Source organism: Theropithecus gelada, chromosome 13 (genome assembly GCF_003255815.1).
Source record: "Theropithecus gelada isolate Dixy chromosome 13, Tgel_1.0, whole genome shotgun sequence".
Lineage (NCBI taxonomy): Eukaryota > Metazoa > Chordata > Mammalia > Primates > Cercopithecidae > Theropithecus > Theropithecus gelada.
In genome coordinates, this window is record NC_037681.1 from 92232713 (window position 1) to 92251657 (window position 18945).

The following is an 18945-nucleotide window of genomic DNA, read 5'->3' on the forward strand; positions in this document are numbered from 1 at the left end:
ATGCCAGTGCCCAGATTCATGGCTGCAGAGTGTGTTACAGTCGGGGGCATGTGTTGGGTGTCCCCCATGAGGCTCATTGTACATGTATGAGGGTCCTCATCTGCCATTGCTAGAGTGACCGTATAATTTACTGTCCAGTCTGGAACACTATTAATAATCACGCTGGAAAAACAGGCGTAAGTAGGACCATTCCAGGCAAACTGGGCCATAGAGTTGTTCTAATTACCAAGGCACCCTGGCATGGGATGAAACCTGCTCCAGTGTTCTCTGCAACGTCCACATGTGGAGACATGGAAACCCTAGAAGGACAAACACACACACATACATGCTCGTGCCAGCCCACACGTGGCATGGTGGATCCTCCAGGTTTCCTGATTCCACCCTCCGCTCCCCAGGGGCCAGCCAGTAGTTTTGCAAGGAGTTTAGCAGCTGCTTCCAAGCCCTGGCTCCAGCTGTAAATTAAATGGGGTTGCACTCTCGCCTGCTATTCCACTTACGGTTGCAATCAGCCCTGATTAGAAAGGGAGTCTGTGTGTTCCTGCGTTCCATTCTGTCTTTTAAAGGGTTCCCCTCCTTTGGCCTGGGCTCCTGGCCTGCGTGGGGTTTCCCTGCAAGCTGAGGCTGGAGCAGCCAGGGAAATGAAGTGGGCTCTGGGTTCCCCACAGCCCTGACTTGGCATCCAACCGTCTGTAGCTCCAGAACTCTGCTCGGGTGCTTTGAGTTCTGATGGGATAGTAGGAGCCTGGGAAGAGCCTTGAGAGTGGGCAGGGGAACCCTGGTTCTGCCAGCTAATTTGCTGTGTAGTCCCAGGGAAGACCTTAACCTCTCTGGGTCCCAGTTTTCTTGCTAATCAGGTGGGAATGCTAAAAACACAACAAAAATAATAACCTCCTCTTATGCAGCAGGGGTCAGCAAACTATGCCCCACAGGCCAAATCTGGCCCTCTGCCTGCTTTTGTAAATAAGGCTTTACTGGCCAGTGGCTCACACCTGTAATCCCAGCACTTTGGGAGGCCAAGGCAGGCAGATGACCTGAGGTCAGGAGTTTAAGACCAGCTTGGCCAATATGATGAAACCCCATCTCTGCTAAAAATACAAGTTATTCAGGAGGCTGAGGCAGGAGAATCGCTTGAACTTGGGAGGTGGAGGTTGCAGTGAACTGTGATCGAGCCATTGCACCCCAGCTTGGGAGACAAAGGGAGACTCCATCTCAAAAAAAAAAAAAAAAAAAAAAAGGGCTTTATTGGCACACAGCTGGTACTCATTCACCTACGTAGTACCTGTGGCGGCTTTTGTGTTTCAGTTGCAGCAGAGACTCTGTGGTCCACAAAGTCAAAAGTAGTTAGCACTTGGCCCTTTATAGACAAGGTCTGTCAACCTCGGTGTCAGGGCGTGTACCAGGGGCCAGCCATTGCCTTCTGCCCTGTCCACATAATATCTCATTTAACCCTTCCAGTAATTCTAGGAGACAGGGTCTATCAGCACTCCCATTTTACACATAAGCAAACTGAGGCAACCGAGAAGCCAAGTCATAATTGTTTAGCTGTGTTTCCTCCCATGAATATTGTGAAAAATTTTATGGATAATGGTTGGGTTGTGCAGGGTTTATAGCAGTCTACACTACATCATCATGTTGGCATTTGGACATCCCAGCAAAGCCCATAGTGAAGAGTGAAGATGGTGAAGACGTGGAAGGTCACCCTGGCACTGTGCTGGTTAATGTTTAACAACCAGGTCTCCAGAACAAAACAAAACAAAACAAAACAAAACAAAGCAATCCCCAGCCCTGGTTTGTAGCATTTGCTGATTTCCACGGTGTAGATGTTCCAGCCATGAGCAATTTCGTGCTAGTAATGTGGCACCACTGAACACGGAGCTGGGAAGAGGCGGGCAGTAGCACACATATATATAATATTTTCATCGCAGATACATGAGATGGAAGCAGCCTCAGGAGCAGAGATAACAGGAAAAGGTAGTACAAGTATTAGAATGGGCCAGGCGTGGTGACTCACGCCTGTAATCTCAGCACTTTGGGAGGCTGAGGTGGAAGGATTGCTTGAACCCAGGGAGGTTAAGGCTGCAGTGAGCTGTAATTGCGCCACTCCAATTACAATTTGAGATGAGCAAGACTCCATCTCAAAAAAAAAAAAAAAAAAAAAAAAGGAATTAGAAGGATTTCAAGTATTTATCACCTTGGGTTTTTAAATATAGTTTCTTTAGTGGTAAATGTATATGATTTAATTTTTACTAATGGATGTGTTTAACAACTGGCTTGCAGAATTCCTGAAAATGTAATCTGCTCTCGTGAACCATACCCGCTCACTCCAGCACCTGCTGCTCTCACGGCCCCCTGATCGTTTTTACATAAGAGATGGGGGATGGCCCCCAACAGTAGTGCCCCTTCCAACAGCCCTGCCATGGGTGCTCTTCGGGCCCATCCTGTGTAGGAGTTGAGTCCTTTCCATAAAGTGAAGGGGGGTAGCCAGCCTCTAGCTGGTCCACACCCATCTGTTTGACTCTGCTGGGGCAGGGAGGGTCTCTGTGGCCTCCCCGGTGGCCCCTGAGATGTTTCCTTTCTGGCCACTGTGGGGCTTTCCCTTGCCTGCTCAGCCCCAGGAAGCTGCACTGCTTAGCCTGTGACTTGTTGCTGTGTCCATCCCGCTCTGGCCCTTCTGTCGCCTTACTGTCTCCACTTTGTAGATCCTGAGCCAGAACTTTAGGCCCTGTTTAGAGAAGGCACCATAGCAAATAGCGGGTCTGCAGACAGAAGGCACAGACACCCGGTGGTGCAGAAGGAATCTCAGACATGCTGGTGGGCTCAATCTTCGTATTGATCCGATTTAGGTGGGTTGAGGATTCCCCTTCGTAGGCTGTGTTTCCCCAGAACCTGCCCATCTTCTCCCGGCTGTGGTCCTTGGATGTCAGTCCTTGGCAGACTCAGGTGAGTCTGGCCATTGGCTCTGGGGACCCCTGGGGGAGATTCCTCATATTCCTATGCTCAGGCTCCTCCAGGGAGCCGTGGCTTCCAGCCGGGCAGCAGCGGGTTGGAGGCTGCCCAGTCCCCTGGACGAGCAGCAAGATCCCTTACACAGCTAGCCCAAGATGGAGTGTGTGGCCACAGACCGCGTGGCTGCCAGCCCCAGCCTGGGAGTCGCGGTGGCATGAGCTATCGAGGCAGGAATGTGACTGTGGGAAACCCAATGCCCTGGGCCTGGCCCTGGGGCTGGGCAAGAATATGTGTATGCGAGTGGGGGTGAAGGGTGGGTGGGCAGAAAACAGAGCATCAGCCTCTCCTGCAGCCTGGCTCTGAACGGGGCTCAGAGTAGGAGCAGAGGGAAACCGGCCCTCTGTCCCGGCCTTGCCCACCTGGCCAAGCCTTTCCTCTAAGCCCCAGCATGCTGCTGCTGCTCTCCCAGTTCCGGCACCCTCCTTCCCCTCCTCCAGGAAGCCTTCCTGAAGGGGTTTCCAAAGGCCCACCCCATTCCATCCCACCCCACAGATGGCCTCATCCTGGGGTATAAGTGAGTCCACATTAATCCCTTTTTCCATAGTAACATCAGACCTGACTCTGAGCTTCCTGAAGGTAGGAGGTGCTGTCTGACACACCTTTCCTGTCCTTTGCCCTGGGACCTTAGGCCTGGGTGCTGTACATGTGGCTTAGGGTGAGGGAATGCTGGTGATTGATCGCATGTGATAAATCTTCATTGGATGCCCACTACATGCCTGATGTTGGACTGGGTGCAGGGGATAAAGGAGTGTGCATGCCTTGCCCGCATACATGGAGGGTGGATGCAAGGGAGAAGATAAGAGAGGCTGGGTAGGGGCTGATGCTGAAGGCTGGGCAGCCAAGGAGGTGCCCATGCCTCAGAGATGATGCAGCGAAGGAAAAGCCCGAGTTAGCTCATTTGGAAGACATTCCAAATGGAGTGGACATCTCTGTGTAAAGGCCCTGTGGCACAGGAAAGATTATGAATTCAGGACATTTACAAAGGGCCAGAGGGGAGGAGGAGTATTTAACGAGAGCGTGGAGAGATGAAAGAGTTAAACCAGGTACCTGCCAAGGACTGTGGGGTATCATTTCATTCAGTTTGCACTACTAGTTCTCTATAGGGCGCAGTTCCCCTCAACTTGTCCACAGGGGGACATTGGGCAATGTCGAGACATTTTTAGTGGTCATAACTCGGTGGAGATGCTACTGGTATCTAACAGGTAGAGGCCAGGGATGCTGCTAAACATCCTACAATGCACAGGGCAGCCTCATAGCAAAGAATATTCCAGCCCCAAATGTCAATAGTGCCAAGGTCGAAGAGCCCTGCGTTTTCCACAGTAGCCCTGTGTGGGTGCGTGTGAGGCTGTGTGTGTTAGAATGCAATTTTCAACAGTATTGGCAGGGATGGCCTCTCTGGGCAGGTGCCACTGGCCGCATGAGCAGCAATAGCTGTTTTACAACTTGAATGGGCAATGCCTGGCACAGAGTAGGTGTTTTGTAAATGGGTGGCACGTCTGAGGAGAGACAGATGGGAGGGAGATGCTTCCCCAAAGTTCCCAGATAGGGTTTTCAAGAGGCTTTGTTACTGGCTTTGAGAGAAATTCCCCAAGCTTGACCACACTGATGTCCACACCTGAAAACCAGGACGTACTTCAGAGTCAAGAAGGCATGACATTGGCGGATCACCGGGCCGGCCTGTGTCACCTGCCCTCCTCAAGGCCGACGCAGTTGTCTTCCCCTGAGGCAGGTGCCCATTGTTCGTGCATTCCCTTACTCGTTCACCAATGATGTGCTGGGCACCTACTGCCTGTGAGGTGCTCTGCTGGGTGACGGGTGCACTCTGGGAACCTGGCTGGGCTCTTGGCGGGACAAGAAGGTGGGTGCTTGCAATGTTAGGTGGTGAGTGCAGTGGCTGGGGAAATTCAGGGCGAAGTGGGAGTGCCCAGGAGGGGTACCTAACACATCCTTGCAGGGCGACCTTGATGATAAGACTGCATGGAAAAGTCAGGGGACACACAGGGCAAGGGCCTGGCGGCAAGAAAGGAGACCCCAGAGTGTCCCAGCTGGTGTGAGCAGGTAGGGGTTGTAGGGGTGTGGGGCTGTGTGGGTTTGGTAGTGTCCTGACTGGCAGAGACTCAATTCAGAGGCCACAGTGGGCGGGGAGGGAGGGGTGGCCTTCCCTCTGCTCCCAGGGTCTAATGGGGCTGTATGGAGAGTCCAGGCTTCCCTGGGAGGGGCAGTGGACCAGAGGATATAAGGATGTTGGCCAGGTGTGGGGGGAATTTTGCCCAGAGTGTGAATCAGGGCGGTACCAAGAGGGACTGAGCTTAGTGGCTTCCCTGAGCCTGACTCGGGGGGGTGTGTCTCCCCTGGTCCCCCAGTAATGCTTCTTCCCAAAAATCCTCATCTGTCTCCCTGAGGTAGAGGGAGAAGGTCTGTACTCGGGTGGCAGATGGGGTAAGGGTGGGCAGCGGGCCCCTGGACCAGGTGTGGTGTGGCTGGGCCCCTCTTCTGGAGCCAGGTCAGGTTTTGGAAAGCAGACGGTGTGAGGGGCATTCCCAGAGGGCGTGCTAGTTCCTCTCCCTGCAGGACAGTCACTTGCAGGGCCAGGGCCTGCTAGGGGCCAGGGACTCAGTGAGGTCCACATGGAAATCCCAAGGAGGGAGATGCTGCTTCTGATCGCAGGCAGGAGGCCCTGCCCTTGGACAGAGACCCAGAACATGCTGCCAGAACCCCAGACAGAGGCCTTGGGAGTGGTGCTGACAGGGGCCTGGTGAGGGGGGCCATCTAGAGGAGGTGCGAGGTGAGTGGGGATGTGCACTGGCAGCCATCCCCAAGCAGGGAGGTCCCTGCAGGCGCTGGGAGGGAGAGAGGAAGGATGGGGACCTGGAGCTGGAGGCGCCTCCCTCCCTACGCTCACCCTAGCCCCCTACCTGCGGATGGGGCACCTGTGTGTGGCCAGACCAAGTTAGACGGACCACAGAGTCCATCCCGCCTACCCGCAGCTGAGTCCACCCCCATCCTCCCTACTCCCACTGCTCCCACCCTTTACCTATGCCCCAGCTGGAGGTGCTGGAGATGCAGGCATCACGCATTGTTGCACCTGGGGGCAGGCCAAGCCCTATTTCCAGCGTAACGAGCTTTCCTTAGTGTCCCTGCCTCTCAAGTCCAAGTGGCCTGTTGGGCCCCCAGGTCTGGCTTTGTGTTTGGTGTTGCACACCCTGCAGCCAGGGGGGTGTTCTGTGGTCATTCGCTGCTGGGCTTGGTGCTCCCTCCAGTGGGGACGCCAGTGCCTCAGGGCCAGGCCAAATGCCTTTCCTGCCAGGGGCCCAGGGCTTCCACACCTGTTCACAAGGGAGGATTTCAGGCCTTTGGGTCCTTCCTTGTATGTGTATGACACCTCTCCCTGTGTGTGTGTGTGTGTGTGTGTGTGTGTGTGTGAGACAGACAGAGAGAGAGAAACCATGTATAAACCACCTGGAGGCATTGGGAGAGGCCCTTGCTGGCTTGCCTGATTCTTACTGAAATGTCCACTTTAACACCTTGGAATCATTTTGAACAAATATGAGTGATGTGAATACCACTTCCAGCACGTGACAAACTTTATAGTTTATGACACGCCCCCTCCCCAAGCCCTGTAAGCTCATTGATAGCTAACATTTCTTGAGCATTTACTGTGAGCCAGGAAATGTACTAAGAACTACATGTTCTCTATCTTCTTTAATAATCAAAGCAACTCTCTAAAATAGCTACTGTATAATTATCCCAAATTTGTAAAGTGATTGATTCAGAGAAGTGAAGCAACTTGCCCAAAGTCACGTAGCCAGTAGTAAATGGCAGGGCCAGAACTGGAGCCCAAGGAATCTGATTTCAGAGCCCATGTTGAAGTTGTGGCTAAAGGAAGAGGAGAGTCTGGGCATCTCCCTGTCAGAAATGAGGATGTCCTATAGTGGAAGTCAGAGCCTACCCAGGGATAGCAGGACCTTGGAGAGTCCCCTGGGAGAACAGAGGGACTCAGTCTTTCCCAAGTGTGTGTTTTGCAGACCCTTTGCAGCAGTGGAGCAGAGGAAGGCCCAGCCTACCTTTAGGGTGCAATTCTTTGTTGACCCAGAGTGACCAGGGCAGGCTTTGCTTAGGTGTCCTAAGATGATCTGAAGATGGGGCGGCCTGGGATGGTTGACGGCACCTCTGGCTGTGGAACAGCGTAAGCTTGCTATGGGAGTGAGTACGTCTGGGACAGCTTTAAGGGGTGTGGTTTGCCTGAAGCCAAGGGCCGGGATTGGGGGAAGAAAGCCTTGGTGTTGGATGGGGAAAGATAAGGCGGGTCACTGGGGGTCTGACTGGGAGAAGGCTGGACTGGACCTTTCAGGCCACTGAAGGATTCAGGCCAAGGAGCCAGCCGCACAGTGACTGAGGGTGATGAAGCTGGTTTTGGCTTGGGGATGGCCTGGCCAGAGGTGGGAGAACAGGTGTCCAGGGAGGCTTCTTGGACAAGGGGGTCTGGACTGAGCCCTGAGGGTGGGCATGGTTTGGAGAGCAGGGGCACAGTAGTGGCAGTGGTGTCTTGTGTTGGAGGCAGTGGGGGGCTTTGTAGCTTCAGAGCCTGGGGAGAGGTTGAAATTCTTGGGAAATGGTTCCCGGGTGAAGGTCACGGTGGCCCAGCAGAAGAATCCTGGGAACTGGCCACTCTGAGTGGGCCTGGTGGGATGAACGGGCTGTCTGAGGAAGAGCCAGGGTTTTCTTTCAAGGGTGTGTACACATTTGTGAGATGTGGGACTGAACAAGGAAGTGGAGCAGAGGCCGCTTTATTACTTAACCCCACCCCTCTGAAATGGAGCAGGCGACAGTTTGGGTAGCGGGCAGGAGGGAGAGGAGAGAGGCACTTGGAGACATCTGAGTGAGTGCAGAGGGAGCAGACAGCACGGGGTGTCTAGTAACGGCCCCCGACTCTTCCCAGTCCCTCTGTAGGCTGTGGCTTGGGCTTCTGGCTCTGGGCTGAGAAAGTGCATCAGAGAGCTGGGTGTCTGGCCTAGGGAAGTGGTCTGGTCTTGGTGCTCCCCAAAGTGGTTTGTGGCTCAGTGGTTGGAGTCCAGTGCTAATGAGGGTGAGGTGGCAGGGCTGACCATCTAGCTTTATACACAGTAAATGGACAGCTTGGCTTCCAAGCCTGACTGTCCACCCACTCCTGTCCCCACCTCTGGCCTCAGCCTGAGCCCTGCTCACCCTCAGCAGAGTGGGAACTGGTGAGAGATGGTGGGTGTGTGGTACAGCTTCCTCCAGAGCCTGGGACCCAGCTCTATGTTAGCAGGGGATGGCAGAGATGGGGACCCAGAGATGCTGGCCTGGAACCTCCACATTGCGATTCCACTGGACTTGTCCCTAGTGGACAGATCCCCATTTGATTCTCTCCTGGAGAGCCCCTTCGAGTCATTCCTTCTAATCTCTTTGCCTGAAACGACTAAAAATTCCGTTCTTGGCTCATCTGGTCTTCACTAGAGAGGGAGAAGAATTTCCCACAGTCCTTTGATGCTTTGACATTGGAGTCTGGTGATTTTTTAGGAGAGGATAAGCTCCCCAGAATGAAAGTAGAGGCTGATGGCTCAGCTTTCAGCAGCAGAGAGATCTCCTGGCCCTGGGGATCTAACTCTCTGGGCTAGTCTCCCTGTCACCCCCAGGCCTGGGGGCAGAATCTGCCATAACCAGCTTCGTGTCTCCAGGGCGGCGTGGTGGACGACAAGAGTGAAGATTCCATGTCCGTCTCCACCTTGAGCTTTGGTGTGAACAGACCCACAATTTCCTGCATATTTGACTGTAAGTGAGGCTTCGAGGCATCTATGGGGTGATAGGGGTGTGTCACCTTATGCTTCTGTTTGGATGGAGTTATAAGATCAGGTGTGTATGTGGGGCTCTGGGGAGCTGAGTCTGTGTGCTTTTTGGTGGGTCAGTGCCGTGTGTGTGTGTGTGTGTGTGCATGTGTGTGCGCTCGCACGTGTCTATGCCTGTCTGTGTGGTGTGTCCGCCCACTCAAATCTGATATCAGGCATTTAAGACCCTGTGCTCTGTGGCTGCTCCCATTGTCTGTTTGGCCTCCCCTCCTCCCCTCCTCCTCTACCTCTTTTCCCCCAGCCCTAGCCTGGCCCAGGGACACGTTAATTAGTCAGGTGTCCGCTTTCGAGCTGTGGAATGTTCTCCTGACCTCGCACAGTGGCCTGTATGGTTTCCCTCGTTCAGCCCCTCTGTCTGCTGCCCTTTCTAGGGACAGACTCCACCTCGCCCCGAGCCCCAGCTCTTAACCGCCCCAGCTCTTACCCACCCCAACCACTCACTCTGGCACCTCTATTTTTTCCCTTGTTGAAGATGGGAACCGCTACCATCTACGCTGCTACATGTACCAGGCCCGGGACCTGGCTGCGATGGACAAGGACTCTTTTTCTGGTAGGTGGGAGAGAGGCAGGAGAGTCAGAGACTGTGGGCTGAGAGCTGGGAATGGAGACATCTGGCTTTCCGGCAACAAGGGGTGCTGTTTGCTGGGTGCATGGAGGTGGGTGCTGTCGCCAGGGTCCTGTGGCTTCTTGGTTGTCAGGTGCAGCAAACTCTTGTCCATGGTCTGCTGGACTCCTTGGCAGGATCAGGCTTCGCTGACTGTCCCCTCTTTCCTGAAAGCTCCTCTGGCCTTGGCTCCAGCCGCCAGCCTCTGGAGGGCCCCTGCAGCCTCCTCTCTGACCTGCTCCTCCTTGACGCTTCACTGCCCTCTAATCCTGATGCTCCAAGAAGTCTTGTCTGTGTCCTCTCTCTGGACACCGGGGTCCCCCAACTTCTCCACCTTCACTCACCTCAGTTCATCCTGTGCAAACCTCCATGTGACCTTGCTCCCCAGCTTCCCCCACCCAGATCCAGGCTGCCTCGGCATTTCCTGCCATGGCCCTGGGGTTGGCAGCCATGTGTTACCCAGGCTGGAAATTCTTAGTCACCCAGTCCTGAGGATTCTACCTCCTGAATCCCTCAGATCTGTTCCCTCCTCTTTAATGTCACACTGCCATCTGACACTGGCCTTGCCCCTTTGTATCTAGGTCATTCTGGTTATCTCCTCACCTCCCTGGCACCTTCTGCACTGCCCCAGACACACCTGGTCATGTCTCTCCTCTGATTTCAAGTATAGACACTGACAGGAGCCTCCAACTCTTCAGCACAGTGGACAAGTCCCTTGTGATCTGGCCCTGTGGTCCTCACCTGGTTCACCTTTTGCTCGTTGCCCTCTATCCAGTAGCTGCAGCCCCACCAACTCTGTCCATGTTGCCCACGCCTGGCCTTTGCACTCAGTGATCGCTCTGTCTAGAATGCATTTGCTCCCTATTTCTAACCAGCAAACTCCTAGTCATCTTTCAAGACCCAACCCAGATGCCCTCTGACTTCCCCAAGCCAAGCTGGTTGCTCCTTCTTCAGCGCTTGGCCAGCTCCTCACCTGCACCTCCCTCAGAGGCCTTCCCCACTGCACAGATTAACAGTGGTCTATCTCTGCCACCTCCTTCCTGCTCTAACCATGAGCTCCCCCAGGAAGGGGCCTCATCTTACGTTTGAACCTGCAGCACTTGATGGCTGAGTGCTCACTAGGTGCCCAGGCATTTTGCTGACATTATTTCCTGTAACCCTTACAACTGTCCTATGAAGTAGGTGGTCAACATCCCCATTTTATCGGTGAAGAAACAGAGACTCGGATAAGTTAGCTAAATGCTTGCATTAAAATTACTACCAAGTGTCAGAGCTGGGAATGGAACCCAAGGCTCTCGCCATCTAATGCCTGCTGTTTGGTTGAGTAGAACTGAGTTCTATGGGAGTGACTTCCTGGACACAGCATGGCTCTGCAGGTGATGGCCATCTGCTGACTTCCTTGCTGGTCCACTCTCCTCCCCGATGTGGGGTCCAATCTGCGTCCTCCTCTCCAGCAGCTATGGCCCTCAGTGGCCCATCCTCCAGCTCTGTGCAGCCAGGTGCAGGGTGGATGAGGAGGTTCTACCCTGTTTTGCTTTGGGGCCAGGGTCCTGAGAGCTCCCTCGAAAGTGTGTACAGCAGCAGCCTGCCAGAATTGACAGGCCCAGGCCAGACAGGAATCTGCAGTGGCTACTTCCTGGGAAACTTGTCCAGGAGTCTGACAATTAGAACTTACTCTGAGAAAAAGGACATGGACGAGTTTATAGCCTTGCTTTCTCTCCCTTCCTGGGAGGGCGTGAGAGGTGAGGGTGCTGGGAACGGGTTTGTGAGAGGGGGGTGGCCAGGTGGGGCCCAGGCAGAAGCCCCCTTGTCCTCTGTGGGCCCTGCAGGCCGAGGACCCCGCAGAGAGGGGAGGGAACTCCTTCAAGGGCCCAGCGCTGGGAGCCGATGCTCCCCTCTGGTAGGGCAGTGGCACCGGTCTGCAGAGACGTCACACTTTCCATCCTGGCCCCACCCCCTCCCCCAAATAAACATCCCTTGAGCTTTGAGGGCACTGCCCAGGGCTTCCTCAGAGGCCACTGGCTTCTGAATGAAAGGCCCGATTGAGCAGCTGCTGGAAAGGAAAACAGCAGCCAACATGGGTGAACCTATAAAACCCAGAGTGTTTATTTTCACTCCCAAACCCTAAACCAAAGCAATTTCTCCCCTGGAACTGACCCTGGGGTGGCTGGCGGCCGGAGGCTGTGCTCGGCCACCGGCTGGCATTTCTCTGAGGAAACTTATGTGTGAATCCGGAATGTCTGGGGCCAGGGGAGGGCCTGGCACAGTGTCTGTCGCCGATGCAGCTTCCAGCTGCCTGCCGGGTGTCTGGGGCAGAGAGGGCCCTCCTCGAGCCACTCTCCCAGTGCCTCTGACCTGTGGCTCTCTGGGCCTTTCCCCTGGGGCTCCTACAGCCCTGTGCTGTGCTCTTTGCTTCTCTCTACATGGTGGGTCTCGGGGCTGCCTGGACATTGGGGCCATGGCTGCTCCTTCTCCCTGGTTGAATATTTGAGGAGATAGGCAGGGGTTGCCCAGAAAACACTTGTTGAACAATATTGAACTTGGGAGAGGGAGGCTATCCTGGAGATATTGCCATCCAGATGGCCTGAGGGTTGCAACTTGAGTGGGGTTTGATTGTATGGCTGGGATATCAATTCTCTGGACCAGTGGAAGGGCATCTGTGGCGTGTGTTTATGTGTTTATTAATGTGTATTCCCTGTGCAGCAATTAGTCATAAAAAACATAAAGTGATACTTAATTCAGTGACTTCTTCTCTTTTTTGAGCTAGAGTTTTGCTCTTGTTACCCAGGTTGGAGTGCAATGGTGCTATCTTGGCTCACTGCAACCTCTGCCTCCCAGGTTCAAGCGATTCTTCTGCCTCAGCCTTCCAAGTAGCTGGCATTACAGGCACCCGCCACCATGCCTGGCTAATTTTTTGTATTAGTAGAGATGGGATTTCCCCGTGTTGGCCAGGCTGGTCTTGAACTCCTGACCTCAGACAATTCACCCGCCTTGGCCTCCCAGAGTGCTGGGATTACAAGCGTGAGCCACTGTGCCCGGCCAGTTCAATGACTTCTTTTTGTTGTTGGGACGGGGTTGCCACTGCTTTGTGAACATCTGTTGTGTGTACTGGGTTTGCTTTGAAATGAAAAGCTATGACTTTAGAGGACTTAGAACACGTCACCAACACCACACCTAGCTCCGTCCTGCCCACCCCTTTGGTGTGGAGTGGGTAGCATTGCTTCCCTGAACAGTAGCTTGAGCTGAGTTACTCTTCATTGTAGACTGATGTTTCTCACAGGGAATCAGGGAGGAAGGTGTCAGTTTGGCCCCTTCTGCCAGTTAAGAACTGCTGTTGTGGTTGGAGGGATCATAAGCTCTGCTTACAGAGCAGCCCGCCCAGATGGAGGACCCTCATGCAGCTCTATCATGAGGTCACTGTATTCCAAGGGATGACCCTCAGCTTAGGAGGGGCCCAGAAATCCCTCTGTGAGGGCCTCCCAGGTCACTGGGCTCAGGGGCTTCAACTTGGCTAACCAAGCCAATGAGAGATGGCTGATAGACCAGATGCCACATCATTTATTAATTTACAGGGGTGAGTACCTCTCAAGAAAGTAGAAAGTCCTGTGCCCTCTTTGCTGGCCTTACAGCTCCAGGTAAGGTCACAGTGGTGGGCCAGGTAGGTGGTCCTGTGGGATAGTCCTGCCAGGCCAGGCTACAGTGAGGTCTGATGAGCCAGAGCTGCCCACAGCTGGGGCCACGTCTTGATGACTGGTGCCTTAGTTTCCCTCAGATTCAGACTCAGTCCTGGGTGGTGCTGGGGATTTCTTGCTTTTGGGTTTCCCAAGTCTGAACTCCAGTCTCCCTTCCCAACCCCTTTTTAAGCACAGCTTTTTGTTAAGGTTGGCTCTGGCTGGGGCAATCCACCAGACGAGCTTAAGGAGGTGTTTTCCAAAGTGCATTGGAGGCTTGTGAAATACTCCACTTAAAAAGGGTTCCTGAGTAAGAGAGACTGGGAAACACTGCACGCTTCGAGATTTACAATGCACAGTGGCATATGAGAGGCTCTGAGGCGGCTGCAGGGAAGGAGCCTGTTTAATCTGTTTAAGCACTCATTAGCTCCCCAGAGAACCCACCACTCAAAGAACACATTTTGGGAAACACTGATCTACAGGATTCAGTCCAAAGTGCTCAGCAGGAATCCAGGACCGTTTGTGATCTACCCCTCCTCCCCTCCTGCCTCCTCTGTCCCCACTGCCCTGGTGCTCCCTTCGTCCCCTCAGCCAGACCAATGGCTTGCTGCTCCCCAAGTACCTAAAGTCTTTGGTGTGTTTACCCGTGCCATGCTTGCGCCTGGAATGCCCCCTTTTCCTTGGTCTGCACGGCCTACCTCCTCATCCTTGAGACCTGCTTTGGGAAGCCTGACTTGATGCCAGCAGGTGACATCAGGCGCTCCTCATCCCGGCCCCTGTATACTCCACTACTAAGTAGCACATCACCTTGTATTATACCCGTTTAGGTTACAATTTCCAACCAGTAGTCATACTCTTAAGAGCTTGGATTACGTCTCATTCATCTTCCTATCCCTAGCACTGTGCTAACCTCCCACAGAGTAGTCAATCAATAACTGTATAGTGAATGAATGATGCATTACAAATAACGTGAGAGTGAACATCTTTGTACATACATCTAGCTTTCTGGTGAATCTGGATGCCTCCCAGGAATATGGGAAAAGGGTATAAACGGTTTTATGTTTTTCAGGGCATAGTGCCCAATTGCTTTTCTGAAGGCTTGCTGAATTGCTTCCAGCAATAAAGGAGAGTACCTATTTCATCGACTCTTTGCCCATACCGGGTTTTTATAATTTTGAACAATTTTTCTTAATTTTATAGGAAAAATATTGCTGGAGTCTAGTTCTCATTTGCATTGCCTTGGTTATTGGCAGTCGATCCCACCCTCTCTGAAGGGCCCTTTCCTATGAGGTGGCGTGGTGGAAGGAGCACTGGACTCGAAGTCAGGGGGTCTAGTACATAGGATCATGGCTGAGCGACTTAGTCTTCCTGGGGAAAGCTCCCTTTTCTGAAAAATGGGATGATACTTCCCACTTTGTCCCCGACCCTGGTGGTCTGAGTGGTTGGTAGGAAGGCCCGGGAGGAAAGCGTAGTGTATTGTGAATGCAGACGGTCCTCCCTGGAGATCCAGGAACATCTGAGCAGCAGGGCTCAGCCCAAACAGCCTGATGTAGGGCTCTGGATCCAGCCAAGGAATTGTCTGCCTGGGGCCCGGTGACAGGTCCCTGACTCCCTTGTGGTGATGGAGTCAGGTAGAATCCTTGTGTGCTCATGGCTGGATCCTCCCTGGGGCAGCCGTGCTCCTCAGAGCTGCAATCCAAAGTGGTTGCCTCAGCGAGGGCATGCTGCGCGCTGCATATGGCTTGTGGGCGTGGCCCTGGGGAGAGCCCTATGCTGTGATGCACGTGCAAAACCCAGCCCCTCACCTTCCCCTCCACCGCTTTTTGGGAATCTGCCTCTCCCTCCTCTTAGCTTTCCTGGAAGAGGGATTTGTCTGTGAGTGTGTCTGGCTGTCCTTCATCTGACCACCTTGCTCTAGCAACACCCTTATTCCCCTTTTTCCTTTTTCTTTTTTTTTGAGGGGTGGGGTCCTGTGCAGGGAGAGGCCAGGCCCCTGTACACAGTAGCCCAGTGTCTGAGGCCCCAGGCCTCCAGGCCTGCTCTTTACAATGCCTTTGTTGTGTGTTTTTTCCTCCCATGGGCGGGTGGGGCACGTGTGTAGGTCTGGGTGATTTTTGTTTGAAAGCCACCCCCTCCCCGTTCTCCCCTGAGCGCTGAGCTCATTGCCTGGGCCAATGGGGCTGCTGGAAGGAGTCAGCCTGCTCGGGGGCCAGCGTGGGGGGTGCTGCCAACACCAATACAGCGTGCACAGCCGCTACAATGTGCAATTGTGATCTTTGTGTAAACGCGGTCGGTCTGGGGCCCGCACGCTTATAAAAATAAAGCGTAGGGAAGCACGGGGCGGGGCGGGAACAAAAGGGGCTTTTTCGCTGGCTCTCTAATATGGTTTTATTTATCGGAACGCGCCCTCCTTTCATTACTGGAACCTGGAGAAGTTCTCTGCCGAGCTTGGAGCTGATGGTATCACAGCCAGACGGTTTCATTAAATACACAGATGCCGCTGGGCCCTGCCAGGGGCAGGAGGGAAAGGGCTCAGGGCCAGCCCTGCCAGGTCCAGTGCATGGAAAGGGGAGCCCCATGCCAGGGAGGCTCCCACCAGGTGGGGGTCGAGAGACGTGGTGGGCAGTTCTCTCTGGCTCCTTCGCCTGCCAAGGGCCTCCCATTGCCCCCTTCTGCTCCACAGAATCAGGATCAAAACCATTTTCCTGCAGGAAGTCCTCCATGATTTGTGCCTGATGGCTGTCAGGCTGATCCCAGGCTGGTGGCTGCCTCCTATTAACCAGACCCAGCATTGCTCAGCCAGTGGGTGGCCATGGCTGAGTCCGCCCCTTAACTTAGATACCCCCTGCTCTTAAAACCAGCTCTTTTTTTGGCAACAGGCACAACCTTGGACCCTGGTCTCTCCATCCCTTGATGGGTTTCCTGCCATTGCCCACTCCAACCTTCCCGCCTCTTTCCTGGTCACTCCTTGCCACCCCTCTCTCTGCCACCTATGCAGTGGCCATGGTGTCCCATTTGGTCTTCTTGTGGCCAGGGAGCCTGTCTTGCTCTTCTCCCCTTTGTGCGGAAGCCCTGTCTCCCCATCCCAGCCCCTGGGTTGTGTTTGAACCTGCATCCTTCTGAGGCCAGCAACACAGAGGCCATTACGTCTGAGGCCACTGAGGCCCTCTTGAGGTCACATGGGAAGTGAATGGCAGTGCTAGGGCTGGACTGCAGGGCTCAGAGGGCATAGGCCATTGCAGGATGGAGCAGGGTGCCAAGGGTATTAAGTGCGTGGTTAGGCACTGGGTTCAGCCCTCAAGGTGACATCCCATTAGGAGGAGCTGAAGGGCGCCCCCACCTCCAAGCCCTGCATTCCTCTCCCAAGTTATATGCACTCAGTCCCTCTCCTGCATTGGTTTCCAAAATGTGGTCCCAGAAGACAGCATGAACATCGCTTTCAGGAACTTGTTAGAAATGTAATTCTCAGGCCCACCCTGGCCCTGCTGAATCCGAGTCTCTGGGGGCAGGGCCCAGCACCCTGAGTGAGCCTTCCAGATGATTCTGCAGCATGCTCACATTTGAGAACCACTGCCCTAGAGTCTGCTCTAGTGACACCAACTTGCCTTTGGGACAAGGTAGAGGGAATGACTTGTGGCTGGGTCCCAGGCTGGCGTGGCCAAGGCTGGCAGGCTGGAAAGGAGTTCGCGGGCAGCAGGGAGCTGCGGGGGCCTTTGGGTTTCTCTCACACCCCTACTGCTAAATAGCTGCTGAGTCTGTGCACTTCCCTTTAGCACCTCACACCCATCTAAGCCACCATCGTTCCTCCCTGGACCACTGCAGTGGCCTCAGAACTGGTCTCCCTAGACCTCCTTGTGCTCCCTGCAGTCTGTTCTCCATGTGGCAGCCAGAGTGAGCTTGCTGAAATGCAGAACTGGCCACGTCAGTGTGGTGGCATCCCAGAGCTCACAGACACCAGCAGCTCTGCTCTGCTCCCCCTTCCTCAAGGAAGCCAGATCCCTCCCTAACACATTTCACTGCATTTTATGTCTATTCTTCAAGGCTCTGACCCAAATCATAATTTTACATTAGCTTGTGTGGATATTTTATATTTAGTTCAAATTGTATTCTCAGCCCCTAGCACCTAGCCCCTAGCCTGGCATAAAGAAGGCACTCGATAAATGCTTGTTGGATGAATGAATGAATGAATGAACGAACAGACCGTACAGACATTCACTTCCCCCAGCTGGACCCTGCTTCCAGCAGCCAGCTCAGGAAGCAGCACAAAAAGGGATGTTCTCTGGATCTTGTGCCTATTTGCCAGGACCCAGGCTCCATGTCCCTACTGTGGCCCCCAGCTGGCCTCATGGCAGGGCTAGAAGAACCCCATAGGGAAGATGCATCCCAGCATGAATGCTGTTGCTCCAGAGTGGCAGCCACAGCCCTGCTCCAGCTTTGTGGCCCCACATGGCTCTGGAGCAGACATCTCTCATGGCCCCTGCTGTGTCCTGTCTCCCCTCCCCATCTCCGGCCTGTGCAGATCCCTATGCCATCGTCTCCTTCCTGCACCAGAGCCAGAAGACGGTGGTGGTGAAGAACACCCTTAACCCCACCTGGGACCAGACGCTCATCTTCTACGAGATCGAGATCTTCGGCGAGCCGGCCACAGTTGCTGAGCAGCCGCCCAGCATTGTGGTGGAGCTGTACGACCATGACACTTATGTGAGTCTGCCCGGCTCCTGCCTCGTCCCCTCACAGGGAGGGACCATGTGCAAAGGTGGGGTCTCCAGGAACTCGTGGCTGCCCAGCCAGATGGGTGCTCCCCTAACTCCGCAGGCCCTAGAGCAATTAAGACTATTTTAGAGTCATTAAAAATGGATTGCTAGCACAGATGCCGTTCCCACAGCAGACACTGCTCATCAGTGAAAGGGAACATATCCAGAAAAGGTGCTTGGTTGTGGGCCAGGGGCTTGGGTTTTCTCTGCCTCTGCCTTGCCTGTGTAATCTCAGGCCAGTCCCTTCTTCTCATCGAGGAGCGGTGTGGAATCCTTAAATGTACATCGAGCACTTGCATTACTGGCTGAGTGGCCCTTCACTTGGGGTTCCCTGTTTAGGTGGGAGCCGAGACACCCACACAGTGGAGAATCCTCCATGTGAGAGCACGGGTCCCCAAGTGCCTCCCAGCTCTGTGTCACAGGCAGGGCCTCTTACCACAACTGTCCCACAGGACCTCCTGTGGTGACAGGCGAGCTGTAGGGCTGTGCTGTCCGAAAAGGGAGCCTCTAGCTGCATGAGGCTGCCCAGCACTGGAAATGGGACTGGTGCAGCTGAGAAATGAAATTGTAAATTTTACTTCATTTTAGCGAAGTAAAATTAAAATTTAAATAGCTGCAGGTGGCTGGTGCTCCTGTATTGGACACAGCAGCTCTAGGAGGCTCCCAGGAGGGAGAGAGTGCTGTGGGCTGGAATGTCAGGAAAGCCTTTGGGAAAGACCCGGGCCCTGGAGGAAATGTGGGGTTGGGGTGTCGGCGCGAGGCAGAGGCCTGGAAGGAGGAGAAGGGAGTATGAATCCAGGGGAGCAGGAGAGTGATGACGTCAGGGCAGCCGTTTCCGAAGAGGAGGCTGGATGCTGCTGGAAGAGACCAACTGGGCGCATGGCAAAGCTGGAGGTGGCGGTGGGATAAAAGGGGAGGGGATGGGTTTGGAAGACATTGTCAGTAAGAGTTGCACTGACCAGATGTCAGGTTCCCTGGGTGGGTATGGGGGGCAGGGGTGGGGAAAGGTGCTTCTGTCTCTATTCCTCACCAGATGATGGGGA

At 54.1% G+C, this 18945-nt stretch overlaps 1 protein-coding gene across 13 annotated transcripts in view; it reads left to right on the forward strand.

Annotated features, from left to right (window-relative positions):
• Positions 1 to 18945, forward strand: part of DYSF (dysferlin) — a 231302-nt gene that overhangs the window by 126404 nt on the left and 85953 nt on the right. For all 13 annotated transcript variants that reach the window (XM_025353665.1, XM_025353669.1, XM_025353667.1 and 10 more), the window contains 3 exons: positions 8706 to 8799; positions 9346 to 9423; positions 17668 to 17849. In XM_025353665.1, the coding sequence (XP_025209450.1) occupies positions 8706 to 8799; positions 9346 to 9423; positions 17668 to 17849 (354 nt within the window). The remainder of the gene's footprint in view (positions 1 to 8705; positions 8800 to 9345; positions 9424 to 17667; positions 17850 to 18945) is intronic.